This window comes from Spizellomyces punctatus (genome assembly GCF_000182565.1).
Source record: "Spizellomyces punctatus DAOM BR117 chromosome Unknown supercont1.8, whole genome shotgun sequence".
In the NCBI taxonomy this organism is placed as follows: Eukaryota; Fungi; Chytridiomycota; class Chytridiomycetes; order Spizellomycetales; family Spizellomycetaceae; genus Spizellomyces; species Spizellomyces punctatus.
In genome coordinates this window covers 915,439-939,186 of record NW_015971544.1, presented here as the reverse complement: position 1 = coordinate 939,186, position 23,748 = coordinate 915,439, and the positions used below count along the sequence as shown (strand labels likewise).

General features: G+C 47.1%; 7 protein-coding genes across 8 annotated transcripts; 4 read left to right on the top strand and 3 right to left on the bottom strand.

Annotated features, from left to right (window-relative positions):
* Positions 1-327: 327 nt before the first annotated feature.
* On the top strand, positions 328-2,189 carry SPPG_05184 (glycolate oxidase, subunit GlcD). The gene is made up of 3 exons (XM_016753408.1): positions 328-554; positions 630-908; positions 964-2,189. Exons 1-3 carry the CDS (start codon positions 352-354, stop codon positions 1,928-1,930), a joined length of 1,449 nt encoding a protein of 482 aa, XP_016607847.1. The 5' UTR covers positions 328-351; the 3' UTR covers positions 1,931-2,189.
* Positions 2,190-2,328: 139 nt separating this feature from the next.
* SPPG_05183 lies at positions 2,329-4,348 on the top strand. Of its 2 annotated transcripts, XM_016753406.1 has the most exons (8): positions 2,329-2,430; positions 2,489-2,754; positions 2,841-2,965; positions 3,027-3,177; positions 3,237-3,327; positions 3,383-3,515; positions 3,574-3,815; positions 3,881-4,348. In XM_016753406.1, the coding sequence occupies exons 2-8, from the start codon at positions 2,608-2,610 to the stop codon at positions 4,246-4,248; spliced, it is 1,257 nt and encodes a 418-aa protein (XP_016607845.1). In that variant the 5' UTR covers positions 2,329-2,430; positions 2,489-2,607; the 3' UTR covers positions 4,249-4,348. The 2 variants fall into 2 exon arrangements, with proteins under 2 accessions (XP_016607845.1, XP_016607846.1); XM_016753407.1 differs by having other exon boundaries at positions 2,329-2,754.
* Positions 4,349-4,534: 186 nt separating this feature from the next.
* SPPG_05182 (PAS domain S-box protein) lies at positions 4,535-9,174 on the top strand. The gene is made up of 11 exons (XM_016753405.1): positions 4,535-5,306; positions 5,387-5,586; positions 5,650-6,827; positions 6,890-6,926; positions 6,991-7,393; positions 7,467-7,478; positions 7,538-7,876; positions 7,940-8,281; positions 8,356-8,476; positions 8,551-8,641; positions 8,700-9,174. The coding sequence occupies exons 1-11, from the start codon at positions 4,588-4,590 to the stop codon at positions 8,933-8,935; spliced, it is 3,678 nt and encodes a 1,225-aa protein (XP_016607844.1). The 5' UTR covers positions 4,535-4,587; the 3' UTR covers positions 8,936-9,174.
* Positions 9,091-12,619, bottom strand: SPPG_05181 (uncharacterized protein; the record flags this gene model as incomplete). Its single annotated transcript, XM_016753404.1, has 6 exons — positions 9,091-9,472; positions 9,554-11,837; positions 11,902-11,916; positions 12,003-12,161; positions 12,225-12,388; positions 12,447-12,619. The coding sequence occupies 6 exons, from the start codon at positions 12,617-12,619 to the stop codon at positions 9,319-9,321; spliced, it is 2,949 nt and encodes a 982-aa protein (XP_016607843.1). The 3' UTR covers positions 9,091-9,318.
* Positions 12,620-13,536: 917 nt separating this feature from the next.
* SPPG_05180 (OPT superfamily oligopeptide transporter) lies at positions 13,537-15,956 on the bottom strand (the record flags this gene model as incomplete). Its single annotated transcript, XM_016753403.1, has 5 exons — positions 13,537-13,821; positions 13,883-15,260; positions 15,331-15,388; positions 15,466-15,689; positions 15,758-15,956. The coding sequence occupies 5 exons, from the start codon at positions 15,954-15,956 to the stop codon at positions 13,578-13,580; spliced, it is 2,103 nt and encodes a 700-aa protein (XP_016607842.1). The 3' UTR covers positions 13,537-13,577.
* Positions 15,957-16,736: 780 nt separating this feature from the next.
* On the top strand, positions 16,737-19,914 carry SPPG_05179 (myb-like DNA-binding domain, shaqkyf class). Its single transcript, XM_016753402.1, has 10 exons — positions 16,737-16,956; positions 17,161-17,341; positions 17,413-17,822; positions 17,880-17,981; positions 18,042-18,262; positions 18,321-18,503; positions 18,574-18,758; positions 18,816-19,193; positions 19,262-19,419; positions 19,483-19,914. Exons 2-10 carry the CDS (start codon positions 17,161-17,163, stop codon positions 19,741-19,743), a joined length of 2,079 nt encoding a protein of 692 aa, XP_016607841.1. The 5' UTR covers positions 16,737-16,956; the 3' UTR covers positions 19,744-19,914.
* Positions 19,915-22,365: 2,451 nt separating this feature from the next.
* SPPG_05177 (uncharacterized protein) lies at positions 22,366-23,519 on the bottom strand. The gene has a single exon (XM_016753401.1). It carries the CDS (start codon positions 23,271-23,273, stop codon positions 22,509-22,511), a length of 765 nt encoding a protein of 254 aa, XP_016607840.1. The 5' UTR covers positions 23,274-23,519; the 3' UTR covers positions 22,366-22,508.
* Positions 23,520-23,748: the final 229 nt, after the last annotated feature.

The window sequence follows — 23,748 nt, the reverse complement described above, 5'->3', positions numbered from 1 at the left end:
TAAGGATCATGATTTGAGCCATAAATAGCTACTCGATCCTTATGCAACGACGACTTCGACCAAGAACCATCGGACATTTGCGCTGCTTACATAATGGTCTCGAGCATGCACTAAAAATGGGATATATATTGAACAATAAACAATACGATACTAATTGGTGCTCGAGATGGCAAAGCTCGTCTAGTATTTGGCTGACAAACGTTGCTGCATCAGAACGCAAACGTGGGCACTACCCTCCGGGATGCGTTGTCGGAGCTCAGATTACCAAGCAATGCACGTGATCATACCTGACCTTGGACCGTGGCTTCGGCTTCATGTATTCCCCTGGTTTGTGGATCTGCACAGGACACCATGTCCTCGCCGAGATCTCCGAATGTAGAATCCTGCCTGGCAGACTTGACTCGTCTTCTTGGAACGGAAAAGTACAGCTCAAAAGAGAGAGACTTGGTTTATGCATCGAAAGATGTATCGTACCACACCCCCCGCCGTCCGTATGCCGTCTGTTACGCGGACGGGGAGGACGATGTGGCTATGGTACTGAAAACTTGTAACAAGTACGTTACGTCTGACATTATCTGAACCTATACTTAGCATGTTCTTAAAGTAATCTTACTGGAACTCTTTTACAGATATGGAGTCCCCGTCATTCCGATCGCAGGCAAGACTTCTTTGGAAGGGGCTACCATTCCCGGACGGTCCGGGGGTGTTGTCTTGGATGTATCCCGCATGGATACGATTGTATCTATCCATGAAGATGATTTAGATTGCGTTGTGGAACCGGGAGTGGGCTGGATGGAGCTAAAGCATGCCTTGGAACCTTTGGGCCTTTTCTTCCCGCCTGATCCGGGCGCGGCTGCCTGCGTCGGTGGCATGTGTGGGACGAACTGCTCCGGAACTTTGGCGTGGAGGTTGGTGCTCTCCTAGGTCGGATTCTATTCCGGAATACTCAGCCGCTGCTACTAGGTACGGAACAATGTCTGCAAATGTTCTTTCGTTGCGGGTCGTTTTGGCGGATGGTACAGTGATACGTACTCGACGGCGCGCCACGAAGAGCAGTGCGGGATATGATCTCACTCGTATATTTGTTGGAAGTGAGGGGACATTGGGTGTGATTACACAGATAACCCTGCGATTGAGAAGAGTGCCAAAGGTAATGGCCGTGGCCATGAGTCAGTTTGGAGAACTGGAAGCTGCAGCTCAGGCAGTTCAACAAATTGTGCAAAGCGGAATTCTTCTTCATCGGTTAGAATTGATGGATACATTTGCCATCAGATCGGTCAACATGGGACGGCCCATAGATGAACAGTTGCGGGAGGAAACTACTCTCCTTTTCGAGTTTGCCACCTCGTCCCAAACCACACTCAAAGACCAGTCTGGAGAGATAAAATCGCTGTGTCAGAATTTAGGCGCAAGCAGCTTCAAGTTTGCCGAGGACAAAGCTGAGGCTGACCGTTTGTGGAATATACGCAAGCAAGCTTATTTTGCTGCTCGACATTTACGAACCGACAAAGACAAAGAGTTTCGAATTCTTACCACAGATGTAGCCGTTCCAATCTCTCGCATCCGCGAAGCCTTGCATAATACCCGTAAGGATTTAGCAGCGGCGAAGTTGCATGCCACTATTCTAGCACATGTCGGTGATGGCAATTTTCATGTGCTACTTGTGATTGATCCCGATGATCCGGAGGAGGTCCGGGCAGCGGAAGCCTTTCGGGAGCGAAACGCTCGGATGGCGATAGAAATGGATGGAACTTGCACAGGCGAGCATGGAATTGGTACAGGCAAAATCGGGCTGCTACCGTTAGAGGTTGGTGCACAGGCAGTAGAAGTCATGAGGAAGATGAAAAAATCCTTGGACCCAAATGGCATTTTAAACCCAGGTAAAGTGTTTTCTTTGGAGCCACGCGAAATTCTATTAGGCAGACTTTGAGGAGTAGTTGTAAGATTTTGATTGGAGATCTGAAGCAAGCCCACAGGTATCATATAGTTGTTTAATGCTTTTCCAGAATGATAGATAGCATCTATAATGATTTTTTACTCGAAAGTTGATCATGTATGTGTGCGTGTCTCTGAGCTGTTTGTATCGTACCGATATTTCGGTCGACGTCCATCCACATATCCTGATTTCGTCTTTCGGGACACCGCGTATCCAAAAAGCAAGTGTTAAATAAAGACAATGCCCTTTGTGGGTTGTCACATGGGAACTGCATGGGATTGGGTGCAAGTCGCGGCTTTGAAGCGAGCGAATGGAATAGGAAACGTCGTCTCAGCCAGCGCGTGCCCAGCTGCGGGTCGCCCCAATGGGTAAATAATTTTAGTACCACTCTGGGCCATTGGCGCTCAGTCTGTTTACTATCAGTAGGAAACTTGGAAGATCTCGATAGCCGAGTAACACTTATCCAAAAGAGAAAAGCGGTTTTTGTATTCCCCGTATGACATTTTGACTTTATTTCAAGAATAGCACAAACATTTCAAACATATCCCCAAGTCTATCCAAAAGGCGTGCCCTTTACTCTTTTTAGATGGTTCATCACACTTTTCGATCATAGACACTTTTATCTATCGGATTCTCTGTCGCATTTCCACTGGCATTCTCGTCGTCAAAACATGTCGACGCTTCCTCGAAAGTCAACTAGCGAGCGTCCTGCGAACCTTACGCTTGGAAAGAAGGACTTGCCTGACCTCACCGATTTGCGTGGTGGAAACTGGTTTACAGCTCGTGATGGATGGGAAATATATTGGAAAGCCTGGAAGGTGAGACTGCCGCTGAATAATGTCTGCACTTACTTGAACCATGCATTTCTCAGCTTGCGTCACTTTTTCTTTGTCACTTTGTTCAGCCTGAAACCACTGTCGTCGCCAATGTCATCGCCGTCCATGGCTTCGGTGAACACATCAATCGATACGACCCACTCTTCTCTTTTTTTGCTTCAAAGGGCATTGCGGTTCGTGGAATTGACCAAAGGTGCGCGCTGTCAGGTCTGAACCATTAATGACAAAGGTCTCATATTTTTGCAATTCTGAAGAGGACATGGAAGGACACACTTTAAAAATTTGGAAAGAGGATCCCTGCAAGGATACATGGGCACGTTTAAAAATACCTTTGAAGACCTGCTCCAGCTGAACGAAATGGATATTGGTGGACTGCCCAAGAAAGGAGAAGTTCCAACATTTGTTGTAAGTGAGTCGTATTCCCGTCGATTTCGGTCGCTAAGAATTAACCCAACCATCCGTAGTTTGGACATAGCATGGGTGGCTTGATTTCTCTCTCTTTGGTCAATTTACACGCTCAACGCATTCCAAATTTTAGAGGGATTGTTGTCCAAGGTAGGGCGATCATCTTCAATTCCGTTTTTTCCCGCGACTGATTGATGGTCAACAGCCCCTTGCATTCGAACGGCCAGATCCTTCCCATCTCTTGTCTCTAGTACGATTAGCACTCTGGGTACCTCATTCTTTCCACGATATCAAGCACCTTCTGGCGCGATGGAATTGAATAACATCTTGGACCCCAGGTAACACCTTTTCCCCAAGACCATGCGCTTTGCCCAATGGTGCTGACAATCCTCACAGTTTACACGAAGAGTATTCAAAGGACCCGTATAACCACAACTTTATGACCATACGTCTACTCCGTGACTTTATTACTTATGGGAGGAAAGTGGAGGACACGGCATCCACCTTTAGCCATCCGCTATTGCTGTATCACTCGCGGACTGATAAGTTGACTAGCTGCGAAGCTAGCGAGCTGTTCATCAAAAACTCTATTGCAGACGATAAAACTGTCAAATTCTTCGATAATGCACGCCATGAACGTAAGCTATTCATCTGTGTCGTCTTGTCATCTCATACGTAATTGACATATTTCTACTCTTGATAGTTCATTTTGAATCGGAGTTGCGTGATCAGATCGCGACAGACTATGCTGAATGGATTCTTGCTCGATCCACAGCTACTCCGCCTCTGCCCGCAAAAACACCCGCAGGAGCTCTCCCTGCCACTGTTGAAGTCGTCACACAGGAAACTGTAGTTACACCTGTGAGTACAGATGTTGATACGAAATCCCCAGACGTCGATGCGGATGCTACGAAAAAGCCAGCCGCTGATGTTGAGGCTACCGCCGACGCTGTTCCCGCCGTCCCAGCAAAAGAAATAAACGAATCAAAAGTTGTACCTTCCACTGTGGAAGAACCCGTAGATAAACTTGAAGCCAAAGACCTTCCCCAAATTCCAGTCGAGTCCTCGTAAATCTAATGTTTTATGTATTTTGTATTTATGTCAGTACATGTTTATCACCCAGGAGCCATCATCTCCAGATCTTTGTTAAAAATCCTAGTGTTCAAGTCCGTTTGTTCAAACTGTCATTGTTATTCCCAATCACCTGGCAACTGCAGTTCTACAGCTTATTCCACTCTGCTGGTGCAATGAACGGACCCGTGGCGTTGGAGCATCTCGTGACCAGTGCATTGGTAAGCAACTCCCGGAACCTTTGGATTTGTTGGGCTCGCCTTTGGAAAATACATAGGGGGTTGGGACATGCTTTTGCTGATAAGTCTACTTTTACCAGAGTGGACACGGTGAGAGTTTATGGCCAGCACGGTAGCAGACTTCCTTTTCTCACGGCCATTTGACCCGTCGAGATGCACTCAGGTCTTGCAGGACACAGCCGATACGCTCGCCAAACACGTTCGATTTTTAGCCACAGCTAGTCTTGTAACGGTTCGGTTGAAAACCTTTGGCTGCCAGAGAGAGATTGTAGCGGAGGCTAAGCGAACCGTTCGACAGCTTGCACACGGACGCGATCGTAAGCGGCAAGCTGCTCTTCCGCTATCATCGACTTTAGCACTTGTACAACCGGATGTCGAGGGGACGGTGATCATACAAGCGTTTCGGCCGGGTCGCCGAAACCTCGCGCGTGCAACACATTTCGTTCAACATGTTGGCTTGCTCTTGAGTGGATATATATCTATTGGAAAGCTGTCACGGCAACTGGCCGGCTTACGGGAAGACATAATCGGAGACGGGTCCGCCGTGGAGACCAAAGAAGCGCCGGTTGACGCGGTGGTTCGCCCTTTGATATCGAATGAGTCCTGTACGCATGATCAATCAACAGTGCCCGGTGATATGAATCCGAGTCCTGAGAGGATAGATCGGGCGAACCCTTACTTCGCCTCGGCACTTCCACCCGAACTTAATAGAACTGCGATGACGTGTGACTTGGACGGAATCATATATATGAGTAAAGAAACAGAAGAACTATGTGGCATATCTGAAACGACAATGGTACCGTCCTCACTAGAACAGCTGTAAGTGTCCGTTTACATATAGTTGGGGCAATCCGAAGATGGGCACCTGCGTACTGTTGCCACCATTGTTACCCCCACAGAGTGCAGAGCTTCGCAGCCGTTGGTGCCCAACCTTGCCCGACTCTTGCCGGATTTCCCCTCGCCCGAGCATTACATGGTGAAACCGTTAGAGATTATAAGATGACAATTGCTGGAAAGCATCTTTGGCTAGTTGCGGCCCCTAACGTCGATTCAAGCGGAGATACAATTGGAGCAACAATGATAGTTCATAATGTGACGGGTAAGTACTTGGCAAAGTTTGTTCCTTGATCCAGAATAGAATTTCATTCTTGCATTCATGCAGAAATCATTCTACTCGAAGAAGGGCGCCAAAAATTCCGTTATATGCAAGAAAATAATGCGGATTTCCTTCAGCTTGCCGAGGCTTTGCCGCAACTCATATATGTATCTGACGCTGAAGGTCGCTGTCTATTTGCCAACGGTGCTTGGTCGACCAACACTGGCGTTTCGCTAGAAGAAGTGATGGAGAAGGGGGGTTGGAGTCATATCGCGCATCCAGCAGATATGAAGTGGTCTTGGAACGCGTGGAATGAAAGCTTGAAGACTCGCACACGTTTTGAAGCGGAGGTGAGGCTGAAAAGCAAAGAAGGGCAATGGCGCTGGCACCTGAGCCGGAGTATTCCGGTGATCAACCATCACACTGGGCAGGTAGAGAAATGGTTCGGAACACTTACAGACATCCATGCGCAGAAAGAGAGCCTCCGTATTGCAAAAGAAGTTCACGAGCAGCTTCAAAGATACATATCGAATTCCATGGTTATCGTGTGGGCAGTGGATGCACAGGGGTATTTCACCTTCTCTGATGGTCAGGGCCTACAAGCACTTGGGCTTCGCCCGGGAGAAATCGTTGGACAGTCAGTGTGGGAAGTTTACAAAGACTATCCAAAAGTATTGGAACTCATAGAAAGGGTCATTTACCATGGTGAAAAGATATGCGAAGAAACGACAGTCATGGACCTTTTTTTCTACAATAGCTGGGCACCCCTTCGGGATGACAAAGGCACAATTGCTGGATGTGTTGGGGTTAGTACAGACATTACATCGACAAAGTTGGCTCAGCAAGCCTTGGCTGCAAGCGAAAGGCGTGCCAAGCGTCTCATACAGTCGAGCCCCATTGGGGTCATGACATTCAGTACGAGTGGGGAATGCCTTGACGTTAACGAAGCATACTTGGAGATGTTGGGCTTACAGCCCAGGGACGTGTCCGATGCTGGACTTCCGACCAAAGAAGAGCAACCAAATGTACTGCGCTTGAGTGTGGATGACAAGATTCTGGCCGAAGCCCTTGCAATGAAAGCGCAGACGAAACGAACCTTCGAACACCAATTGAAACGACCCGATGGCGTTATAATACCAACGCTGATCGGTCTTTCGCCACTTGATGAATGTAATGATCAATTTGTGGCATTTGCGGTTGACCTTACAGAACAAATACGACTCCGTCGACAAGCGGAAGAAGCGGTAGGAACACTCTCTGCGTATGTTCGTTTGCACGTAAATCTGTTACTCACTAGCATTAACAGGAACAACGATTACGAGATGTCATCAGCAACCTTCCAGGTGAAATGTAATTCAAACGGACTTAATTCTGCTGCAGTGCCACTCACATTGAACCGCCTCTTAGGAGTGTTCATATGGTGCATCTCCTCATCAGGAATTATCACAGTGTGCGACGGGAAGGGACTGCAGGTATTGCGGACGTCAGCTCCAGAGGTTCTGCATAAGCATTACCACACCCTCTTTGGGAGTGTTCCGACTTTAGATGATTGCGTGAGACGTGCCTTCGCTGGTGAAAGTCTTACTCATATCATTGAAGTCGGGCGGCATTCGTTCGAGACCCATTTTAGCCATATATCTTCACCAGGGGAAGAAACTAGAGTCATTGGAATCTGCACAGATATCACAGAGCGGCTGACCGCAGAGAAAACTTTGGAGAAAAGTTTGACGGAGCGCAATGCTTTGGTTGCAAGGGAGAATGCGGCACAGGAGGCTTCAAAGCTGAAGTCACAATTCTTAGCGACGATGAGGTATGACCTTGCTGATACTCGCGGTTACAGCGATCCTTATCGTTAATATGTGGTTCTTTCCTTCCATACAAAGCCATGAGCTCAGGTTCGGATCACAAAACATTCAGAATTGGAATGTCCACTAACTTCACACTGATTTGACAGGACTCCTATATCTGGGGTGATCGGCATGACTGACCTACTTCTCGAATCCGATCTAAACATCACGCAGCAAGAGTACGCTTCAAATATTCGCCTATCGGCGGAATGTCTTCTAACTGTCATCAACGATATTTTGGATTTTTCAAAAGTGGAGGCTGGAAAACTCGAGATGGACCCAGTTTCATTCAATGTCGCGAATCTGGTTACGGATGTCATAAAGATTCTGTCCCTGTCAGCTATGAAAAAGGATATTCAGCTGGATACCATTATTCAGCTACAAGCATTCGGAAATGTTGTAGGTGACGCCTCAAGGATTCGGCAAGTGTTGATCAATTTGATGAGGTAATGCAAACAGCCCCGTTGACTCCCGTGCTTGCTGTGAGTGACTTGGAATTGGCTCAACAGCAATGCGATCAAATTCACGCCTGTCAAAGGACGAATATCTGTGCGGCTGTCAGAAGTAGACAGCAGTAGTGAACACGTACAGCAATATCGCTTTGATGTTGAGGACACGGGAATTGGGATGTCGCCTGATGTACTGGAGAGACTATTTCAGCCGTTCTCTCAAGCAGAGTCGTCAACAGCGCGGAGGTTTGGTGGAACAGGCTTGGGCCTGTCGATATCAAAAGGCTTAGTTCAGCTCATGGGTGGCACGATCTCAGTCTCGAGTACAGAGGGAGAAGGGTCCACGTTCTCCTTTGTTCTTCCACTCCCCACAGCCACGGTTCAGAGTGAACATCTACTACCGTATGTGGGATCATGATCTCTGCCTTACTTTTGTCAGTCTCATCATTTACCTTTTTTTTTCTGTTTTTTCGCAGAGTGAGCCAAGTACCATTCAATCCGCAACGAAGTTTTACCGATAAGCAAGTTCTTGTCGCAGAAGATAATCCAATCAATCAAGTGATAGCATCGAAGCTACTCCAAAAACTGAATATCAAGGTCAGTGGTGCTGCTTGTAATTGCGCTCCTTTCACACAGCACTCTAAACCAAGTCAACACCTAACTTTGTTTAGTTCACCATGGTTGAGGATGGCCATGCGGTCTTGAGGGCTCTCCGAGGTTCAGAAAAGTTCGACTTGATTTTAATGGATTGTCAAATGCCTGGTATGCTTCGGATACGTCGGTGGTGTCCGAACAACCTGTAACCCCCAACTTTGTTCAGGAATGGATGGTTTTGAAGCAACGCGTTGCATACGAGCATCCGAAAACTTTGAAATATCCCGCATTCCTATAGTAGCAATGAGCGCCAATGTGCTAGAATCGGATAAGGCCAGATGCCTGGAATGCGGTATGTCCGATCATTTGGGCAAACCTGTGAAAGCTCGAGATCTCGATCGGATGTTGGGCAAATGGTTATATACAAATCGGCTACCTGATCGTACCGAATGTCAGTCATGACTGAGCGCAACCCATCGGATGAGCGTCAAAGATATCACTTGGACAATGACCCAGGAGGGGCCTTGTAACGCACGCACGGAAGATATGGATGAGGTCGGATGTAGTTAGCCGGCTCCCAAATTCAGAGCCCAAATTCAATGACATTTCACATGACATTCATGTAGATAGATATACCATATATTTGTATGTTGCCAATTAATGGACCAATAAATTCACAAGCGCTTAATACAAGCTCGGCACCAGTGGGTCTGTGCAGATCAACAAAGACCCATCCTTTACCTCAGGAAACAAAGGCGGCCTTCTGTACATTGCCCAGCCGTTCATGGTCCCTGATCTACATGCTTCAAATCCGCTTCTGGGCAGTCAATTTTACCTTGCCCCGTTTATATCTTTTCGTCAAATGCACCCGCATCTTTATCAAGCAAGGTGCTTGAGCTATGATATCCTTTTGTTTTGTCGAGACATTGATGCGGGAAAAAGCCTTCATCGCCAGTCGTAATATTCTGACCTTCTGCCCATCCATCTTCATAAATCTTTCTGGAAAGCGGAGGGGGAAACATATGACCACAAGTGAGGCGCCTTGGTTATGTTCTAACAGGTAACGAGTATAATACTTACCGTACGCAAATAAAGTCACCAGCGGATAACTTCATTTCGTCAGAGAGACGTGGTATGTAATTCTCATGTGAAATCATCAGATCACCGGGCGAGCTATCGCTGGAAGCTGTGCTCGGAATGGAAAAGCCGGAAAGAACGGACCGACTTTGTGTTAAAGATGAAGTGGATCCAGAAGCTGGACTTGCTGAGATAGATGAAGGAGACGGTATGGACAGATGTCTCGGCGGGGTAGCACGCTCAGTGGATGTGCTGACGGGATCGATAACGTCCGAGTACGCCGGAGGTGGCAAAACATCTGTCGCTCCACGGTAAGTACGTGCAAGGTCGACATCCAACACATGTGGTCTTTCCTCTCGGGAAAGAGTCGGATTCGGAGTCGAATGATCCGAAGAGATCCAAGAATGGCTTCTCTCAATGGACGGGCTTCCCTGGTCCAAGGCCATTCGTGTATGCTCGTGTCGTTTTAGCATTTTCTTCTGGTTCTTCTTCTTTCGAATCAGGATGCAAGATGTTATGCCCATCACACATAATGCTAAAGCTGCTGCACCCCCTACAACACATCCAACGAGTAACGCAACATTTTGTTGATCCTCTTTTTGAATTACAATATTCGGAGGAGGATCCACCCATCCAACCCCTGGCGGCGAGGTCCCACCCGGATCTGCAAATCCAATCTGCCTGGTATCAAAAGTGTACAGCTGGTCGTCCGTCGCTATCACAGAATCTTTGCCCAGCCCTCCATAGACGAATAAAAAGTTGCTAGATTCAGGAAATATTACTGCCGAGAAATATCGAGCAGATGGCTGATGTGTGTTCGTCCCAGCCGTGGTAGAGTTTGTTTTTTCAACTGCCAGTAATGACCAATCCTTCCCTGAAAACATCCACAAATCTCCAATTGGGCCAAACGTCTGGCCTTGCGTGTTGTTATCGACCTTTAAAGCGTAACCACCAAAAAGGTATATCTTGCTGTCGGGAGCTGTCGTGCAAGCGGATGCCATGCGTGGGGAAGGGGCGTGTGTTGTTGAAATGTTTGTCCAAGTGCTACTATCTGCATCAAAGATCCAGGTATCCCCTAGTAGAGCACCAGAGGGTGCCACCCCCCCAAATAGCAGAAAAGAGTTCGATGTCAAAGCCGAAAGGCAGAAACTTTGCCTAGCAGAAGGCTTCACTGGCTGTGATGTTGCACGTCGCAAAAGACCTCTTTGGGACTTGTTGGAGCGTCTGGAACGTGAGGTTACCTGTCTGTTGCCTTGCGTGGGAGGAGGTGCAGAATCGCTGGGAGGCTGAGCATTTGGCTCCGGATTGCCGGGTGGTGAGCTGTTGGACCCAGGTCCGTTGTTTGGAGTTGGTGCGTTGTTGGAACCAGGTCCGTTGTTGGGAGCTGGTGAGTTGCTGGATTCAGGTCGATTGCCGGGTCTTGCTGGATTATTAGAAGCTGGCGGGTTAGACTCTGGTGACGTATTAGTGTCTGGTGACCTAGATGGCTCACTGGCGGTAGGAGCAGGCGGCGCTATGGACCTCGTAACGACCGGAATCGGAGCGTCATTACTTGTTGCAGGTCGTGGTGAGACTGGAGGCGGCGCTATGGACCTCGTAACGACCGGAATCGGAGCGTCATTACTTGTTGCAGGTCGTGGTGAGACTGGAGGCGGCGCTATGGACCTCGTAACGACCGGAATCGGAGCGTCATTACTTGTTGCAGGTCGTGGTGACACTGGAGGTGGCGCAAATGTGCTTGTTGGAACTATGACAGCCGTGGTCGGGAGAATGTTCGGTAGCGCTGAGCTGAAGGTCATGGGCGGACGGCTAACTGACGTCTCAGGCGCGGCTGGCGCGGCGCTGCGTGTGGATACTGCGAATGTGGTGGTTGAGGTCGGTGCTAGTGAAGTGACTGTCGTGGGCGACACTGTGGACGTCACAGCAGGCTGGGTAGATGATGATCCTGGGTTAGGGGATATTATCATGCTGGTAAATGGTGGAGGTAGCACAGGAGGAAGGGGGGTGGTTGCCTGAGTGATTGATGGAGGCTGTCTCATCGGAGGTCCGCTTTGTTCAGTTGGCTGTGTCGTCGTCGGAGGCTGGCGCATGGGAGGACCGCTTGGTCCAGTTGATGGAGGGGGTTGTCGAGGCGGTGGAACTTCTTGTGGGGGTGGAATCAACTCTGGAGTTGGACTTGGCGACGAAACGGAGCTCTGATGAGGACTATTGTCAGCCAGTGTAACTTGTGAAGCGGTGTATGTTTGCAGATCAATAGTCCACAGATCATCGAAAGCGGTTCTGCCCTCTGGTTGCAGAGTGCATCTTGGGTTAGTAGTGCTCCTTGCATCATGTACCAGGGTGCGGAATACCTGGTGAATCCGTTCCTAATGCCGTAGGTTCAGGACAAGTAGGAAGAAGTACCAATGAGCCATGCATAACAACAAAATTGACAATTTCTATGCTTTCTCACCAGCGAAAACAAAGAGTTTTCCTCCTAGGATCACGGCTCCATGCTGTGCTCTAGGGGAGATTGCGGATATAGATGTATTCGCTCGCTGCTCCAAAGTCGCAGCATCAAAGACTATGAGACTATTTGTGGTGAGCCCCGAGAAGGCAGAAGACCATCCTCCTATTACAAGGGATTCTAACATCAGATAATGCGTGATACGTTGGGAACTGCGAATGGACGTACCAAAGCAATGCACAGAATCATGATTGAGGTTACAACTCAATCCGTCCGGAAAGCCGCCAGCGTTGTGGAGCCAGGGGACGGGGGTGTCATACCCAGCTGAGATATTGTTGAATGGAATGATCGTGAATTTGCGCTGTATGTCATTCTTTTGAGTTTGTAGTGCTCTGTCTATGAGCCAAGCATTTAATAATGCAACGCTGAGTGATCAATTTGTGAACGAACTTGCCATCGGGCATGGTAGTTGACCAGATGGGTGTTCCTCCTACAAACAAGAGTTTATCTCTTGCTGCAATCATCGCATAATTCGCCCGCGGGAGTGCAAGGTTGACTGCTGCATAGCTATGGACGCTCAAGAATTCGAGGGCAAGTGTTCCGGCAACCAGAATGTCCAACATGGGCAAAAGACACGGTCTTCTTGTACTATACCAGATAGAAAAAGGTTGCTTTTGGCCAGTCTAAACTTTCTCACTTCTGGACATGGCTCGCCTGCAGTGATATACAAGTTATCGATGAAAGTAGCCTTGGGCCACCTTCTCACCTGAAATTAGCACCTGACATTTCGAGCAAGCCTTCACCCAGGATGGTATTGTGGCAGTTTGTAAAGTTTATCTTCAGCCAACAATTTCCTTTTGCTCAGCTTCAGCAGTGTTTCTGCTCAGAAATACATTCAAAGCATGCCCAAAGGGCTGTCCTTGTTCCTATGACCAGGACCCAGCAGCTCGCACCCAAAAGTCGAGATCCAATGTGCGTATACTTTATGCCTTGGGCCCGCCTTCCTACTAAATAATTGCAGTTTTCGGTTTTAAAGATGACCAGCCCATGGAGTCCCTTGTCGTATTCAATCCATGACCTGGGCGTCACCAATAACCTGACTCGGTACTGTACCTTTGGCAGTAAGTGATAGAAAAAAAATCTTCAGCCACAATGCAAGATACAGACATAAAATGAAAGATGCATGAGCGGAAGGTTATCAAATGTGGAAGAAAATAGTGTTTCCAAAGCGCTTTTTCTGCTTTTGCATTACGATGTTGATCGAGGAAGATTGTTGATGATCCGCAAACAAATGCATTTCTTCCTGATCGGATGACAGATACTTTTGCTCTGGTACAGTTTCATCAACCTTGAGGGTTCTCAGCTTTAAAGTCGGGTATCATCCAGCGTGTGCAAGTAAGTTTCTGATCTGATGCCTGATCGTTGTGGTTCACCGCACTTTTTCTTTTTCTCAATGCTATCAACAGAATGATATCCCGACATATTGAAAGGTTCGACCAGGCGAACTTTTCATTTGATTATGTCGGCTTTTGAAAATTAAGCCTTAATTGTACATAGAATTACACTAGTGAGATATCCATCTCATCCACAATACTCGCGATGCGGACACATGAAACCCGTTCCAACCTTCTCACCACCCAAATCGGCAATGTTTAGAATGGCCTGTAGGAGGCCAGATAAACCTTCGCCAGCAATGAGACCAGATGCAACGGCGTAACCAGCCATTTCCCATGATGCGGGCCAGCGCTTGACCCAGATGTGAGCTATCACTGCACCAATCAACATGGCATTGGAGTATACAGTGCTCTCAAGCACAAATGCGATACTGCGAAAAAGAAAAGTGAGTGAAATGGAATAAGTGATGGCTGTCACAGTAGGGAAGTTACCCAATTGCGTTAAAGTTTGGCACGTAGTGTTGATATTTCTCGGGCATAGAATTCTTGATCCAAACAGATACAACTGCCGTAACACCTAGTCCGATGGCTGTGTACCCAGAGGAATGTGGAATGGTGGGGTCCTTGTCCGTCAAAGCTTGGGCGACCGCAGACCAAGCCCCTACAGAGGGCATTGCAAACTCGCACTCGTCGTGAAGCTTGTCCTCCTCTTGGGTGCGGATAATGCAAGGGTACGCTTGGGTGTACAAAATAAAGAGACCGACGGATATGAAAACAGAAACAAATGCGCCAAAGATTTGCGCAATAAATTGTCCGCGAGGTGTGGCACGTAGGAGGTAGCCAGTTTTCAGATCACCGACCATATCGACCGATTGAGCGGCTGCGGCGGCTGCCACAGCTCCTCCGATCAAGTTCATCCGTTGTGCATCAAGGAGTTGGGTACCTTCCGTCATGCCTTTACCCTTACTCACACCACCAAAAACCAGTTGGGATGTCTTTGCTACGGCACTGACGGGGTTGATATCGGTTTGACCAGCAGCTTGGAGGCCGATAAATGCAAACAAGAACGCGAGGACGATGGAAAGAATGCCTTCGCCGACACCGACATTGAAGGATTGGTTCAAGATGACGATCGTGAAGACGGCGGAAAGGAGTACGCCTCCTGTCCAAACAACGGTTGGAATGTTCTCGCTGGGCAAGGTAGGATCCTCGTCGTCCATTTGAACATCCAGGGCTGCCTCTGACCGTTTACGAGTGACTGTATTCCAAATGTCAGCAAAAGTATTTCGCAAACCCAGACCAATAGTCTTCCAATTCCAGAGCAGTTCCGCAAAACTGGTGCACACCATGAGCATGACACCTGGCCAGAGCATCCAGTAACGAGGGGAAGGGGCGTTTAAAGGGTCTTCAGTAATGGAGCGAAAGTAGTTGACTTGGTCAGGATACTTTGTATCTTTTCCGACAGCTTTACCGTTGCTGATCAGGATAGGACCGATAACACCCCAAGCCAAGAAACTTCCGAGCCACATGGATGCGGACACGTTCAATCCACTGAGCATACCTGCTCCAATGAAAGCAGGTGTCCACTGGAGGATCCAATGCCAATTCTCGGCTTGGATGGCTGGTTTCCAACCCCAAGAGTAAAACCAATAAGCAATGTGCCAGTCTCGGAATACCCCAGGGGCAAAGTATCCAGCAAGAGTCCAAATGATGGCGCAAGTGAAGCAAATGACCATAACCTTGGCTTTGGATTTGCCGACAGCTTCTCCTGAGACACCATCGTGAAGGGACCGAATCGTATGAGCGGATGCGGTAGGAGTTGGGAAGATGAGTTTTTGTTTGATGACAAAGTATTTCCGGAGGGGGACGGCTGATGGAAATTGAAAAAGAAATTGTTACTGGGTACTGTCTGGCAAACTAATTAACATCACAAACGCTACCAAAGAAGAGACCGTAGTAGGCGGAGATGAGTGTCAACAGAATCAAGCGGCCAATATCCTGATATCAAGAGTTGGTAGTTGGGTTACAGGTTTGGTCACCCCTAAACAAGCCTGCATTCTTGAATAACCACGAACCTTTTTAGGACTCTCACCCATAAGACCGAGTTTATATAGCGCGGGGACAGCAGAGACGAAAATAATGCCCAAACCACCAGCAGCGGTAGCTGCAGTTTGAACAGTGCAGTTTTCTTTTGGTCCGAAATGACCACCACCAAATGCAGGAGGCAAGACCCGGGAAAGGGGTTTAAGAATGGAGAAACCGATAATGGCACCGAATAGAGCAGGTCCAAAAGTGAATCCTGGTTATTAAAAGTTAAATAGTGTCAAAGGTTGCACAAGATACGTGTGTTCAATAGATGGAAATTACCAGTTTTTAAACCAAGATACATGTTGGAGGCTCCTACGATGGCACCCAAAAGACATCCAATGGCAATAGCACGGACGGTAACTTGATAATCCTCTTCATCGCTAATGCCAGGTAGCCTATCTCCGAATCCATCATCTTCTTGTTCCTCCACAGGATGAGACGTTGGATCTCCCTCCTTTGGTTTTGCCTCCTCTGCCATTGGGTACGAATGCTTATGAGGTAAAGTAGACAATGACTGAACAAAAGGAGGGAGGGGAGTGGAGTAGAGTTTATTTGAAAAAACAAAAGAAGCGCTGCTACCCTGGTGACATGGCTAGTGGATATAGGAAAAATATTCGAAACTGACATGTTTACAACCCTGAGATCGCTGCCTCTTTGACTAGCTTTTTTTTGTTCGCCAAGTGAGCAGTCACTAACTCTTTTCTTGAATGACTACAACGGGCAAAAACAGGCCGTGATGGTAAACGACGACATTCCAGCTGTTCCCAACAGTCAGAACGCGGCCAAGGGAAAAAAATGTGTTTTGGAATTCAGTTTTCCTTTTGTTATCATCGGCTGCAATGGTTTACCCCCCCCCCCCCCCCAATGACTCAAGTGAGCGCAATTGCGGAGATTCGTCAACAGTTATCGTCATCTCCAGAGACAAACGAACGACAAAACTTTGCAACGGCGGCGATGCGCAACTCAACAAAACCCGACGGCAAAAACATGCATCTCTCGTGTGCAAATACAACTGAAAACTCTAAAAGCAAAAAGACAGTTTTCCTTTTCCTTTTATTTAATTTACCCTTGACAAACGGATAGTGTAAAAAGAAATGCAACCTCGCGGAAAGGTCGCCCAGAATGATACTGCAACAGTGCCCATCTCCTTCAGAACACCTTTTTGTAACACCACATTGCATGCGCCACGCACGTGACATGTCCGATCGGCATGCCAAACGGACATGCCCAGCGCCCTCGTGTTCCTCGTCGGTTTTGGACGAACCTGCTTGCAAGATGAGCGTCCGATGACCGGTACGCGATTCCCCATCGAGCCGTCATCGTTGAGTCTATTCTCTAGTGTCCACGTCGCCCTTTTTCCCTGTTTGATTAACCTCGCGAGATTTACGAGTGTTTCTGGTGGACGGAGCCTACGGACGTCCTTCATCCCAAACCCTCAAACCTTCACGTGAACAAAAATTCTTAAAGTCGTAATAAAGGTAGGTATCTAAAGACCAACCAGAATAGATGGGGATACGTCATGTCCGATTGGAAAGACCATTGGGGAAGAAGGTGTATTACTTTGTGACGCGTTTGGATGGCTGCAAGATGCGATGTTTGGGGATATCGATGTAAATTATCGGGCGAGGATGAGTGTCGATCAAGCAAAGGACGGATATTAATGGGCTCCTTTTGCTACATAGATGACATCTGTCATTGCCCCGACCAAGACGCAAGAGCTCTCGGATGAAGCTATTGCCCGGCAACTCCAAGAACAATTCGATGCATATGAAGATTATTGGGAAGACCCGTTTGATAATGCCGGCAAGGACGATGATGATTTTGTTTTGGATCCTCGGAAGCTGAAAAAATCTGGAAAGAGAGGTAAGAGGAAGGGCGAAATGGATTGAGGATTGGCGGACAAAGAGGGATCTCTAAACTGATGGCGTTCAAAGGTGGCCGTACATCAAGTGGTAACGGAAGCAGGTCGTCCGCATCTTCAAAGTCACGAGGACGCGGTCGCAAGCGCAAGCCGTCTCAGCCGCATGATGATCCAGCTCACGCAGCAACAATTGATGAGCAGACATCACCAAATGTCGTAAAGAGATTAAAGGGAGATGAACAAGTCTCATCGATTCCTACAGTAAACTCTGAGACGTCGGCCCCCCCAGATCATCCCCCGGCATCCGACGCGCCGCCCGCAGAGGGTGGAACAGCAGCCACAATCAACGCACAACCAGACTCTGGCAGCGTTACTAAAACTCAAACCTCGAAAATGACTGCCATAAATCAGGGGCGCTGGACCGATCTTGAGGAGAAGCTCTTTTTGGAAGGACTAGAAACTTTTGGTCGAGGTTGGGAAGACGTATGTCCAGATGCTTTGTCGTTATCTCAGTGCAAATAAACTAACTCTACTCAACAGTTGACGCGGCATATAAAGACACGATCCAGAGATTGTGTAAAGTCGCATGCACAAAAGCATTTCATTCACTTGTATTTAGATGGTAAACCTCTTCCGGACAAGGTGCCACATTATGTTCAATGCCACTGTAATATTTTGGACTTTGCTCATACTCTTTTGTAGGTCAAGCAGAGTGGCGAAGGGTATACACTTAGCGGAAAGCCATTGAATCCAGACAGCGCTGCCTTAAGACCGTACTTGAAAGCCCGAAAGCGTGATCCGTCACTGATATCACCCGATTCCCCGCTGCGAAAGGAAACAGAAACGGTCGACCATCCTGCTGTTGAACTTGTCCGGAAGCGGTCTGCTAGTCAGGAACAACCCGTTTTACCTATATCGCCAAGGTGTGTGCGCCATTCATGCAGATCAAAGCCGTCGATTTCCCTAATGAGAGGTGTATAGTACACGATGTCAGTCATCGGGTGCCAGTGTAACGCAGGAGGTAGATAAGCCGTTAGCTCCAGCTATAGTCCAACCTTCGTTGGAAGACTTGGGAATAGAAGTGGGCGCAGACGGTAAAACGGAATACGCGCGCAATCGACCACGTCGGGAGGCTGCCAGCAAACCGCGTCGAAAATATGCCGAGTACGTTGCTACACAGGGCCTTGACATTGTGCGCTGAGGGTTGTGACTCATCCTGAACATGGGTTACTAGAGACGCATATGACCTTTTGCCTTGTTTGAGCTTTAAGAATAGTCCAGGGGACGGGCAACCTGGAAGTCAACCGTACCATTTACGCGTGGATCGTAAAGCCATTGCGCTTATGGACTTGCATTCGCATTTGCTTGATACCGAGGTTGTGGGTTTACTGGCAGGACATTATGATGCCGAAAAGAATGGTAGGATGTTTTTGCTAGATCATGTTGTACGCGACACGTCTAACTGTACTGTAAAAGAATGCGTGATCCGCACCGCGCTTCCCGCTCAACGTAAACCCATTGACGCTGATGCCACTATTACCGTTGAAGCTTCTGAGGAATCCTTGGCGGAGGCCTTATCCTTGGCTGACTCGTTGGGGTTACAGATTATGGGGTGGTACCATAGTCACCCCATTTTCAGCACGGACCCGAGTAATATTGATTTGACTACGCAACATCTTCACCAGGAAGCATTCAAGGGGTATTGTTATGGTCATTTTGGGCAAGAGGATGAGGGGGAGAAGGTGGGGGGTACGTGTGCGGGTAGTGCACAGACGGCTCAAGAGGCAACATCTGTCGAAGGCGAGTCTGTTTCACCGGCGGTGGAAAATCGACCGTTTATAGGTGCCATATGCGGTATGTTCCGCATAATGGAATAATGACATTGTGTGAACTTGCTAATGTGCACCGTAATTTTGCTGTAGGTCCGTACGACCCAAAACTGGAGGGCTCGAAATCCCAACTCAACTGGTTCGTCCTCCCCGATCCACGGAAGCGGATACCGAGGAAGCTCTTCACGGTGTTACAGGGTGAAGAAGAGATTTGTCGGGTGGGATTGGAAAAGTATGAATTTGACAAGATGGTGAGGAGTTGAAAAATGTGTTTATTTGTATTGTTTTTTTTTTTGTTTACGTTGGTTTTTTAGCTTTCGCTTATTCGATCGTACAAGACGTCACGGCACCGTGAGGAACGCCATGATTTTGGACAAGTATGGCGGGGTACGGAGCTTCGACGAGATAAACTTGTCAAGAGTTTGCGAGAGTGGTTGGTGGGTGGGGTGGAAGGGAAGGAATGTGCCGAAGAAGTCGGTGGGAATGCATTCGTTGGGAATTTTGTGCCGTTGGAAGAGGTTCTAAAGAGGATTGGAGAGGAAGTGGATGTGTTTAATGAGGATACCCCACAGTGAATGAGATTAGAAGAATGATTGTTGTTTTTGGGGTTTTGGTTTTGGGTTTATTTTTTCGATATTGTTTTGTTTGTAGGGAATTTTTTTTTTGTGTGTGTATTTTGGAAATGCATTATTATTTGTCAAGGGAGTTTTAAAATCACATTATTAAACATTATTCCAAAAAAAAAGAGACATGTAATTGAAAAAAAAAGCATTTTTAATGTACGCTTTGTCGTCTCCATCTATTATCATCTCCGACTTCATAGCTCCTCCTCCATTCCTCTTCACCACTATTTTTACTATCGGAAAAACTCGATGACGATGAATCATCGTCTGGGACCAATACTGTATTGGGTGCCGAAGCATAGGACGACTGCGTTGACGTGTGTTGTGATGTTGTTGGTGTTGTTGGTGTGGGAGGGAGTGGGAGGGACGTCATTTGGGGTACAGGATACAAAGTCCCAGTATACGCCCCCTGTAAGGTCGGATACCGCCGATGCGAATCCCCCATCTTGGTCTGTTCTTTCCCGTCATTTATTATTCTCGATTGACGAACCCATAACCTCCCCGCAGCAACACCGACACCAGGCACACACAAAACAATACAAACAACGGCAGCAACAACGACCCAAAACCCACTTCCAAATGCATAAACCGTATTCACGCCTTGAACGGGTGTATTCGATCCATTTTGGAGTTGAGCCGATAAACTCCCAAGTGTATCCAAATCCGATTTAAAAGCAATTAATAATCCCAATGCCGTGATTTGAACAACAGTCATACAGAGTACACCCAGCACGGAAAATAATCTGGCGATGGGATCGTTTTGGTAGCGTTTTGTGGAGGTTAGGAGGAGGGATATTGTTGATATTAAACCGGCAAAGAGGGATAGGACCATTAATACCCGGGCGGCATTGAATATTGGACAAAGGTGGGATGATGTGTTTTGATACGATTGTGCGAGATCCTTGTTATTAGTGGTGGGTGTACTGGGAATCTGTTTCCCACAAGGGAGATCCAAATCCCCACAACTTCCCTCACATCGTTTCCAAAACCCCAATGTCGTAGCCGGGTGTTGCGAAATGTATGTTGTAGCATCGGGTGGTACGGTCCCTGGGTGGGTATACACATTTTCAGCTGTATAGAGTGTTGGGAGGATTTGGGAAATGGTGTTGAGGGCGAGGGAGGTGAGGAGGAAGGGGAGGAGGAGGCGGGTTAGGGTTGAGGGGGGGAGGGTTTTTGGCATTGTGTGGTTGGTTTCGGGAGGGTTACATTCAGTGATTGTGGGGGGTGGGCGTTGGTGAAATGTGTGTTTTTCAATCGAGTGAAATTCTGGCAAGAAAAATGGAACTGTAGATCCTCCAGCTGGTAATTTTTGATGGGTGCGCAGTAAAGCGGTTCGTGCACGTCAGGTGAATGTCATGTGGAATGCTTACGTATGTGCTCCGATCAGTGGATGGCTGCGTTCGTCTCTTGGGTATTGTTGGATAGCAGTGGAAGCGGATAGCTCTCATTGTGTACTGTTAAAGGATGGATAGGAATTTCAGGAATCTTTTGCGCTTTTTGTTTTAAACGTAGTGTAATTATTCAAGTATCAATTGCGAATGTTGTGCATGACACCTATTTTCAATTATGAATCCCATTCTTCTCGTCTCCCGTATCTGCATTCCCAACCGACGCTCTAATGCCCTACATTAGTTTATGTTGCAGAAAAAAGGACGTACACATAATACCCGCTTGAACTTTTATACTTGTTGCTAATCTCATGCACAACGACTTTTATGGATTGTCATCATTCTCAGATATGAATACCGGTGCATTACCATCAGGAATTCTTTTCTCACTCAAGACAATCATATACACATCGATACTTGACGGAACGTGATCGGTATTGGAATATAGAGTAGATGTGATGTCGCCAGAGGGTATTTAACAATTTTGCGGTTGTTTGGGGGGCAGATATGCCAGGGGGTTTTTTTTTTGCGAGATGTGTAAAGTGGACACATAAAAGAACCTCAGTGTTTTGATTGTAGTTGGTGTGGGTGTATTAGAAGCCAATAATGTTGTGACGTCCCAAATATAAGGGTATGGATTGCGAAAAAGATCGCAAAGGAGATATTAGCTGCAACGCATTCCAAACCAGCTCATTGGAAAATACACTTGTCGTACTGCGTTTTACACGGCAAATCAAGTATTTGGATTTTCAAAAAAGTCAGACAGGTTTAAAAAATCAGGAAAACCCTATTCCAATCTGTGGAAAAGAACAAAATATCGCACCCAGAGAGATAAGTCCAAACTATTCTCACAGCCCCAAAAGCAAAGTAATGGTCGTCAAGGGTGTGTGGAAATGCTCTAGACAATATCACAAAAAGTTGAACAATCGGGATATATAGAATCTCTGCATATCACAGCTTCCGAACCCTCCGTCAGCAAAACTCTAAAAAACTTTCCGCTCTGGTCTTGAAAGCAAAAAAAAAAAAAAGAAAAACACTATTGGAAGCAAAAGTACGGCAAAAGAAATAACCCAGTAACCATCATCATGCCCCACATGTGTAGTGGGGTTTTTGTAACCTTTAAAATACCAAATTCCACTCATTTTTTTTTTTGTCTAGCGATATAAAAACTGCACCAACCTCACATCTTAAACTACGAACGACTCATGTATTAAAAAACTTTTCATTTTTCCAATAAATACAAGACAATAAACTATTCTCAAAAAAAAACATATATACATATACTAGTTCATTTCACACAAAACATTAAGAAAACGCCCACCACAATATTCAATGCACGATGCGTTTCGTATCCCCAAACCCACTTTCCTCATCCCACCCATCAGGAACTTCACCAGAACTCGGTTCACGTTCCAAAACAACCACAGAGTCCTTTTGCCATGTAAATGTTCGACAAAGGGTTGGAGGGACGACATCATGGCTAGGTCGAAAACACGGGCGAGGGGGCAAGACAGGACTCGTATCCTCATCTTTTGGCCAAAATCGATCAAAAACGGGTATGACAGACATGCCGCGTTTTCGTTGGACTTTACGAGATGCGTAGCCGGGTTGATTTCGAATGTGACGTCTCCACCAAAAGAAACTTGCTAGGAGGACAGTTAGGGCTAGAATCGAGGATAAACCTACGATCAATGCGATATGGGAGACGGTGTTGGACGAAGAGGGAGCTGTGAGGGTAATGAACAAAGGTGGGTCTGTCGTTCCGTTACGAGTGTACAAGGCACCGATACGAATAGGTGTGGAGGGAATGAAGAGGGTGGTTTCCGTTGAAGAGAGGTTGGATGCAATAAAAGTTGTTGGTGTCGCTTCGAAAAAGAGGGATACGAGTCCGCCAGTGGTGTTGCTTGCCCACCCGAGTCGGGTTTCGGTGTTGGGAGCGAGTTCTGTGGTTTTGCATATTGTTGTGTTCAAGTGGGTTATTGTTGGGCAGGGATTGTTGGGTGTTGGGAGGAGGAAGAGGTCTGTCAGGTGGGCGTAGGTACTTTTCGTCGTCGTCGTGAGGACGAGGAAAAAGACTGTTGCGACGAGATTCATTGTTTTTTGACTCAAAAGCAAGTCGCAACAAAAACAAACTAGTTCACACCCCCCCAAAAAGATAATACGGCCTCTCCGTTCAAAATAAAACGGAAGCTCAAACAAAACTTGTTCTAAAAGCAAACCAAAAAGCAACTTGTGTAAAAACCTCAAAGAAAAAATAGCCCCATATCCTCTACTCTCTCTCTTTCACTCAATAATAATAACCTTAATGTGTGTGGGAATGCCGCAAACCCCCCATTCACGTGTCACCCATCCATAATCCTTAAATACACAAAGTACTTATGGGATCCCAAAGGATTTTTCACTAGAGTTTCATAATGCTTATTGTTGTGGGTTTAGCAAGTACCCTCTTGTGTGTTACACAAGTACAAAGGCACTCCAAAACAACAAAGGGTTCGATCCTCGCTCTGCGCATAACTCTCTTGCAACTTTGTTTCTTTACCATCCTGTTTAGCATACAAGTGGTGATCAA

Bases quoted from the DNA above. Each gene is read 5' to 3' on its own strand.
- SPPG_05184 (XM_016753408.1), top strand. From the start codon at position 352: ATGTCCTCGCCGAGATCTCCGAATGTAGAATCCTGCCTGGCAGACTTG. The intron at 555-629 runs GTACGTTACGTC...ACTCTTTTACAG, and splicing joins GTACTGAAAACTTGTAACAA to ATATGGAGTCCCCGTCATTC. The intron at 909-963 runs GTTGGTGCTCTC...CGCTGCTACTAG, and splicing joins TCCGGAACTTTGGCGTGGAG to GTACGGAACAATGTCTGCAA.
- SPPG_05183 (XM_016753406.1), top strand. From the start codon at position 2,608: ATGTCGACGCTTCCTCGAAAGTCAACTAGCGAGCGTCCTGCGAACCTT. The intron at 2,755-2,840 runs GTGAGACTGCCG...CACTTTGTTCAG, and splicing joins TATATTGGAAAGCCTGGAAG to CCTGAAACCACTGTCGTCGC. The intron at 3,516-3,573 runs GTAACACCTTTT...CAATCCTCACAG, and splicing joins AATAACATCTTGGACCCCAG to TTTACACGAAGAGTATTCAA.
- SPPG_05179 (XM_016753402.1), top strand. From the start codon at position 17,161: ATGACATCTGTCATTGCCCCGACCAAGACGCAAGAGCTCTCGGATGAA. The intron at 17,342-17,412 runs GTAAGAGGAAGG...TGGCGTTCAAAG, and splicing joins GAAAAAATCTGGAAAGAGAG to GTGGCCGTACATCAAGTGGT. The intron at 19,420-19,482 runs GTGAGGAGTTGA...TTGGTTTTTTAG, and splicing joins AGTATGAATTTGACAAGATG to CTTTCGCTTATTCGATCGTA.
- SPPG_05182 (XM_016753405.1), top strand. From the start codon at position 4,588: ATGGCCAGCACGGTAGCAGACTTCCTTTTCTCACGGCCATTTGACCCG. The intron at 5,587-5,649 runs GTAAGTACTTGG...GCATTCATGCAG, and splicing joins GATAGTTCATAATGTGACGG to AAATCATTCTACTCGAAGAA. The intron at 8,642-8,699 runs GTATGCTTCGGA...AACTTTGTTCAG, and splicing joins AATGGATTGTCAAATGCCTG to GAATGGATGGTTTTGAAGCA.
- SPPG_05177 (XM_016753401.1), bottom strand. From the start codon at position 23,273: ATGAATCTCGTCGCAACAGTCTTTTTCCTCGTCCTCACGACGACGACG.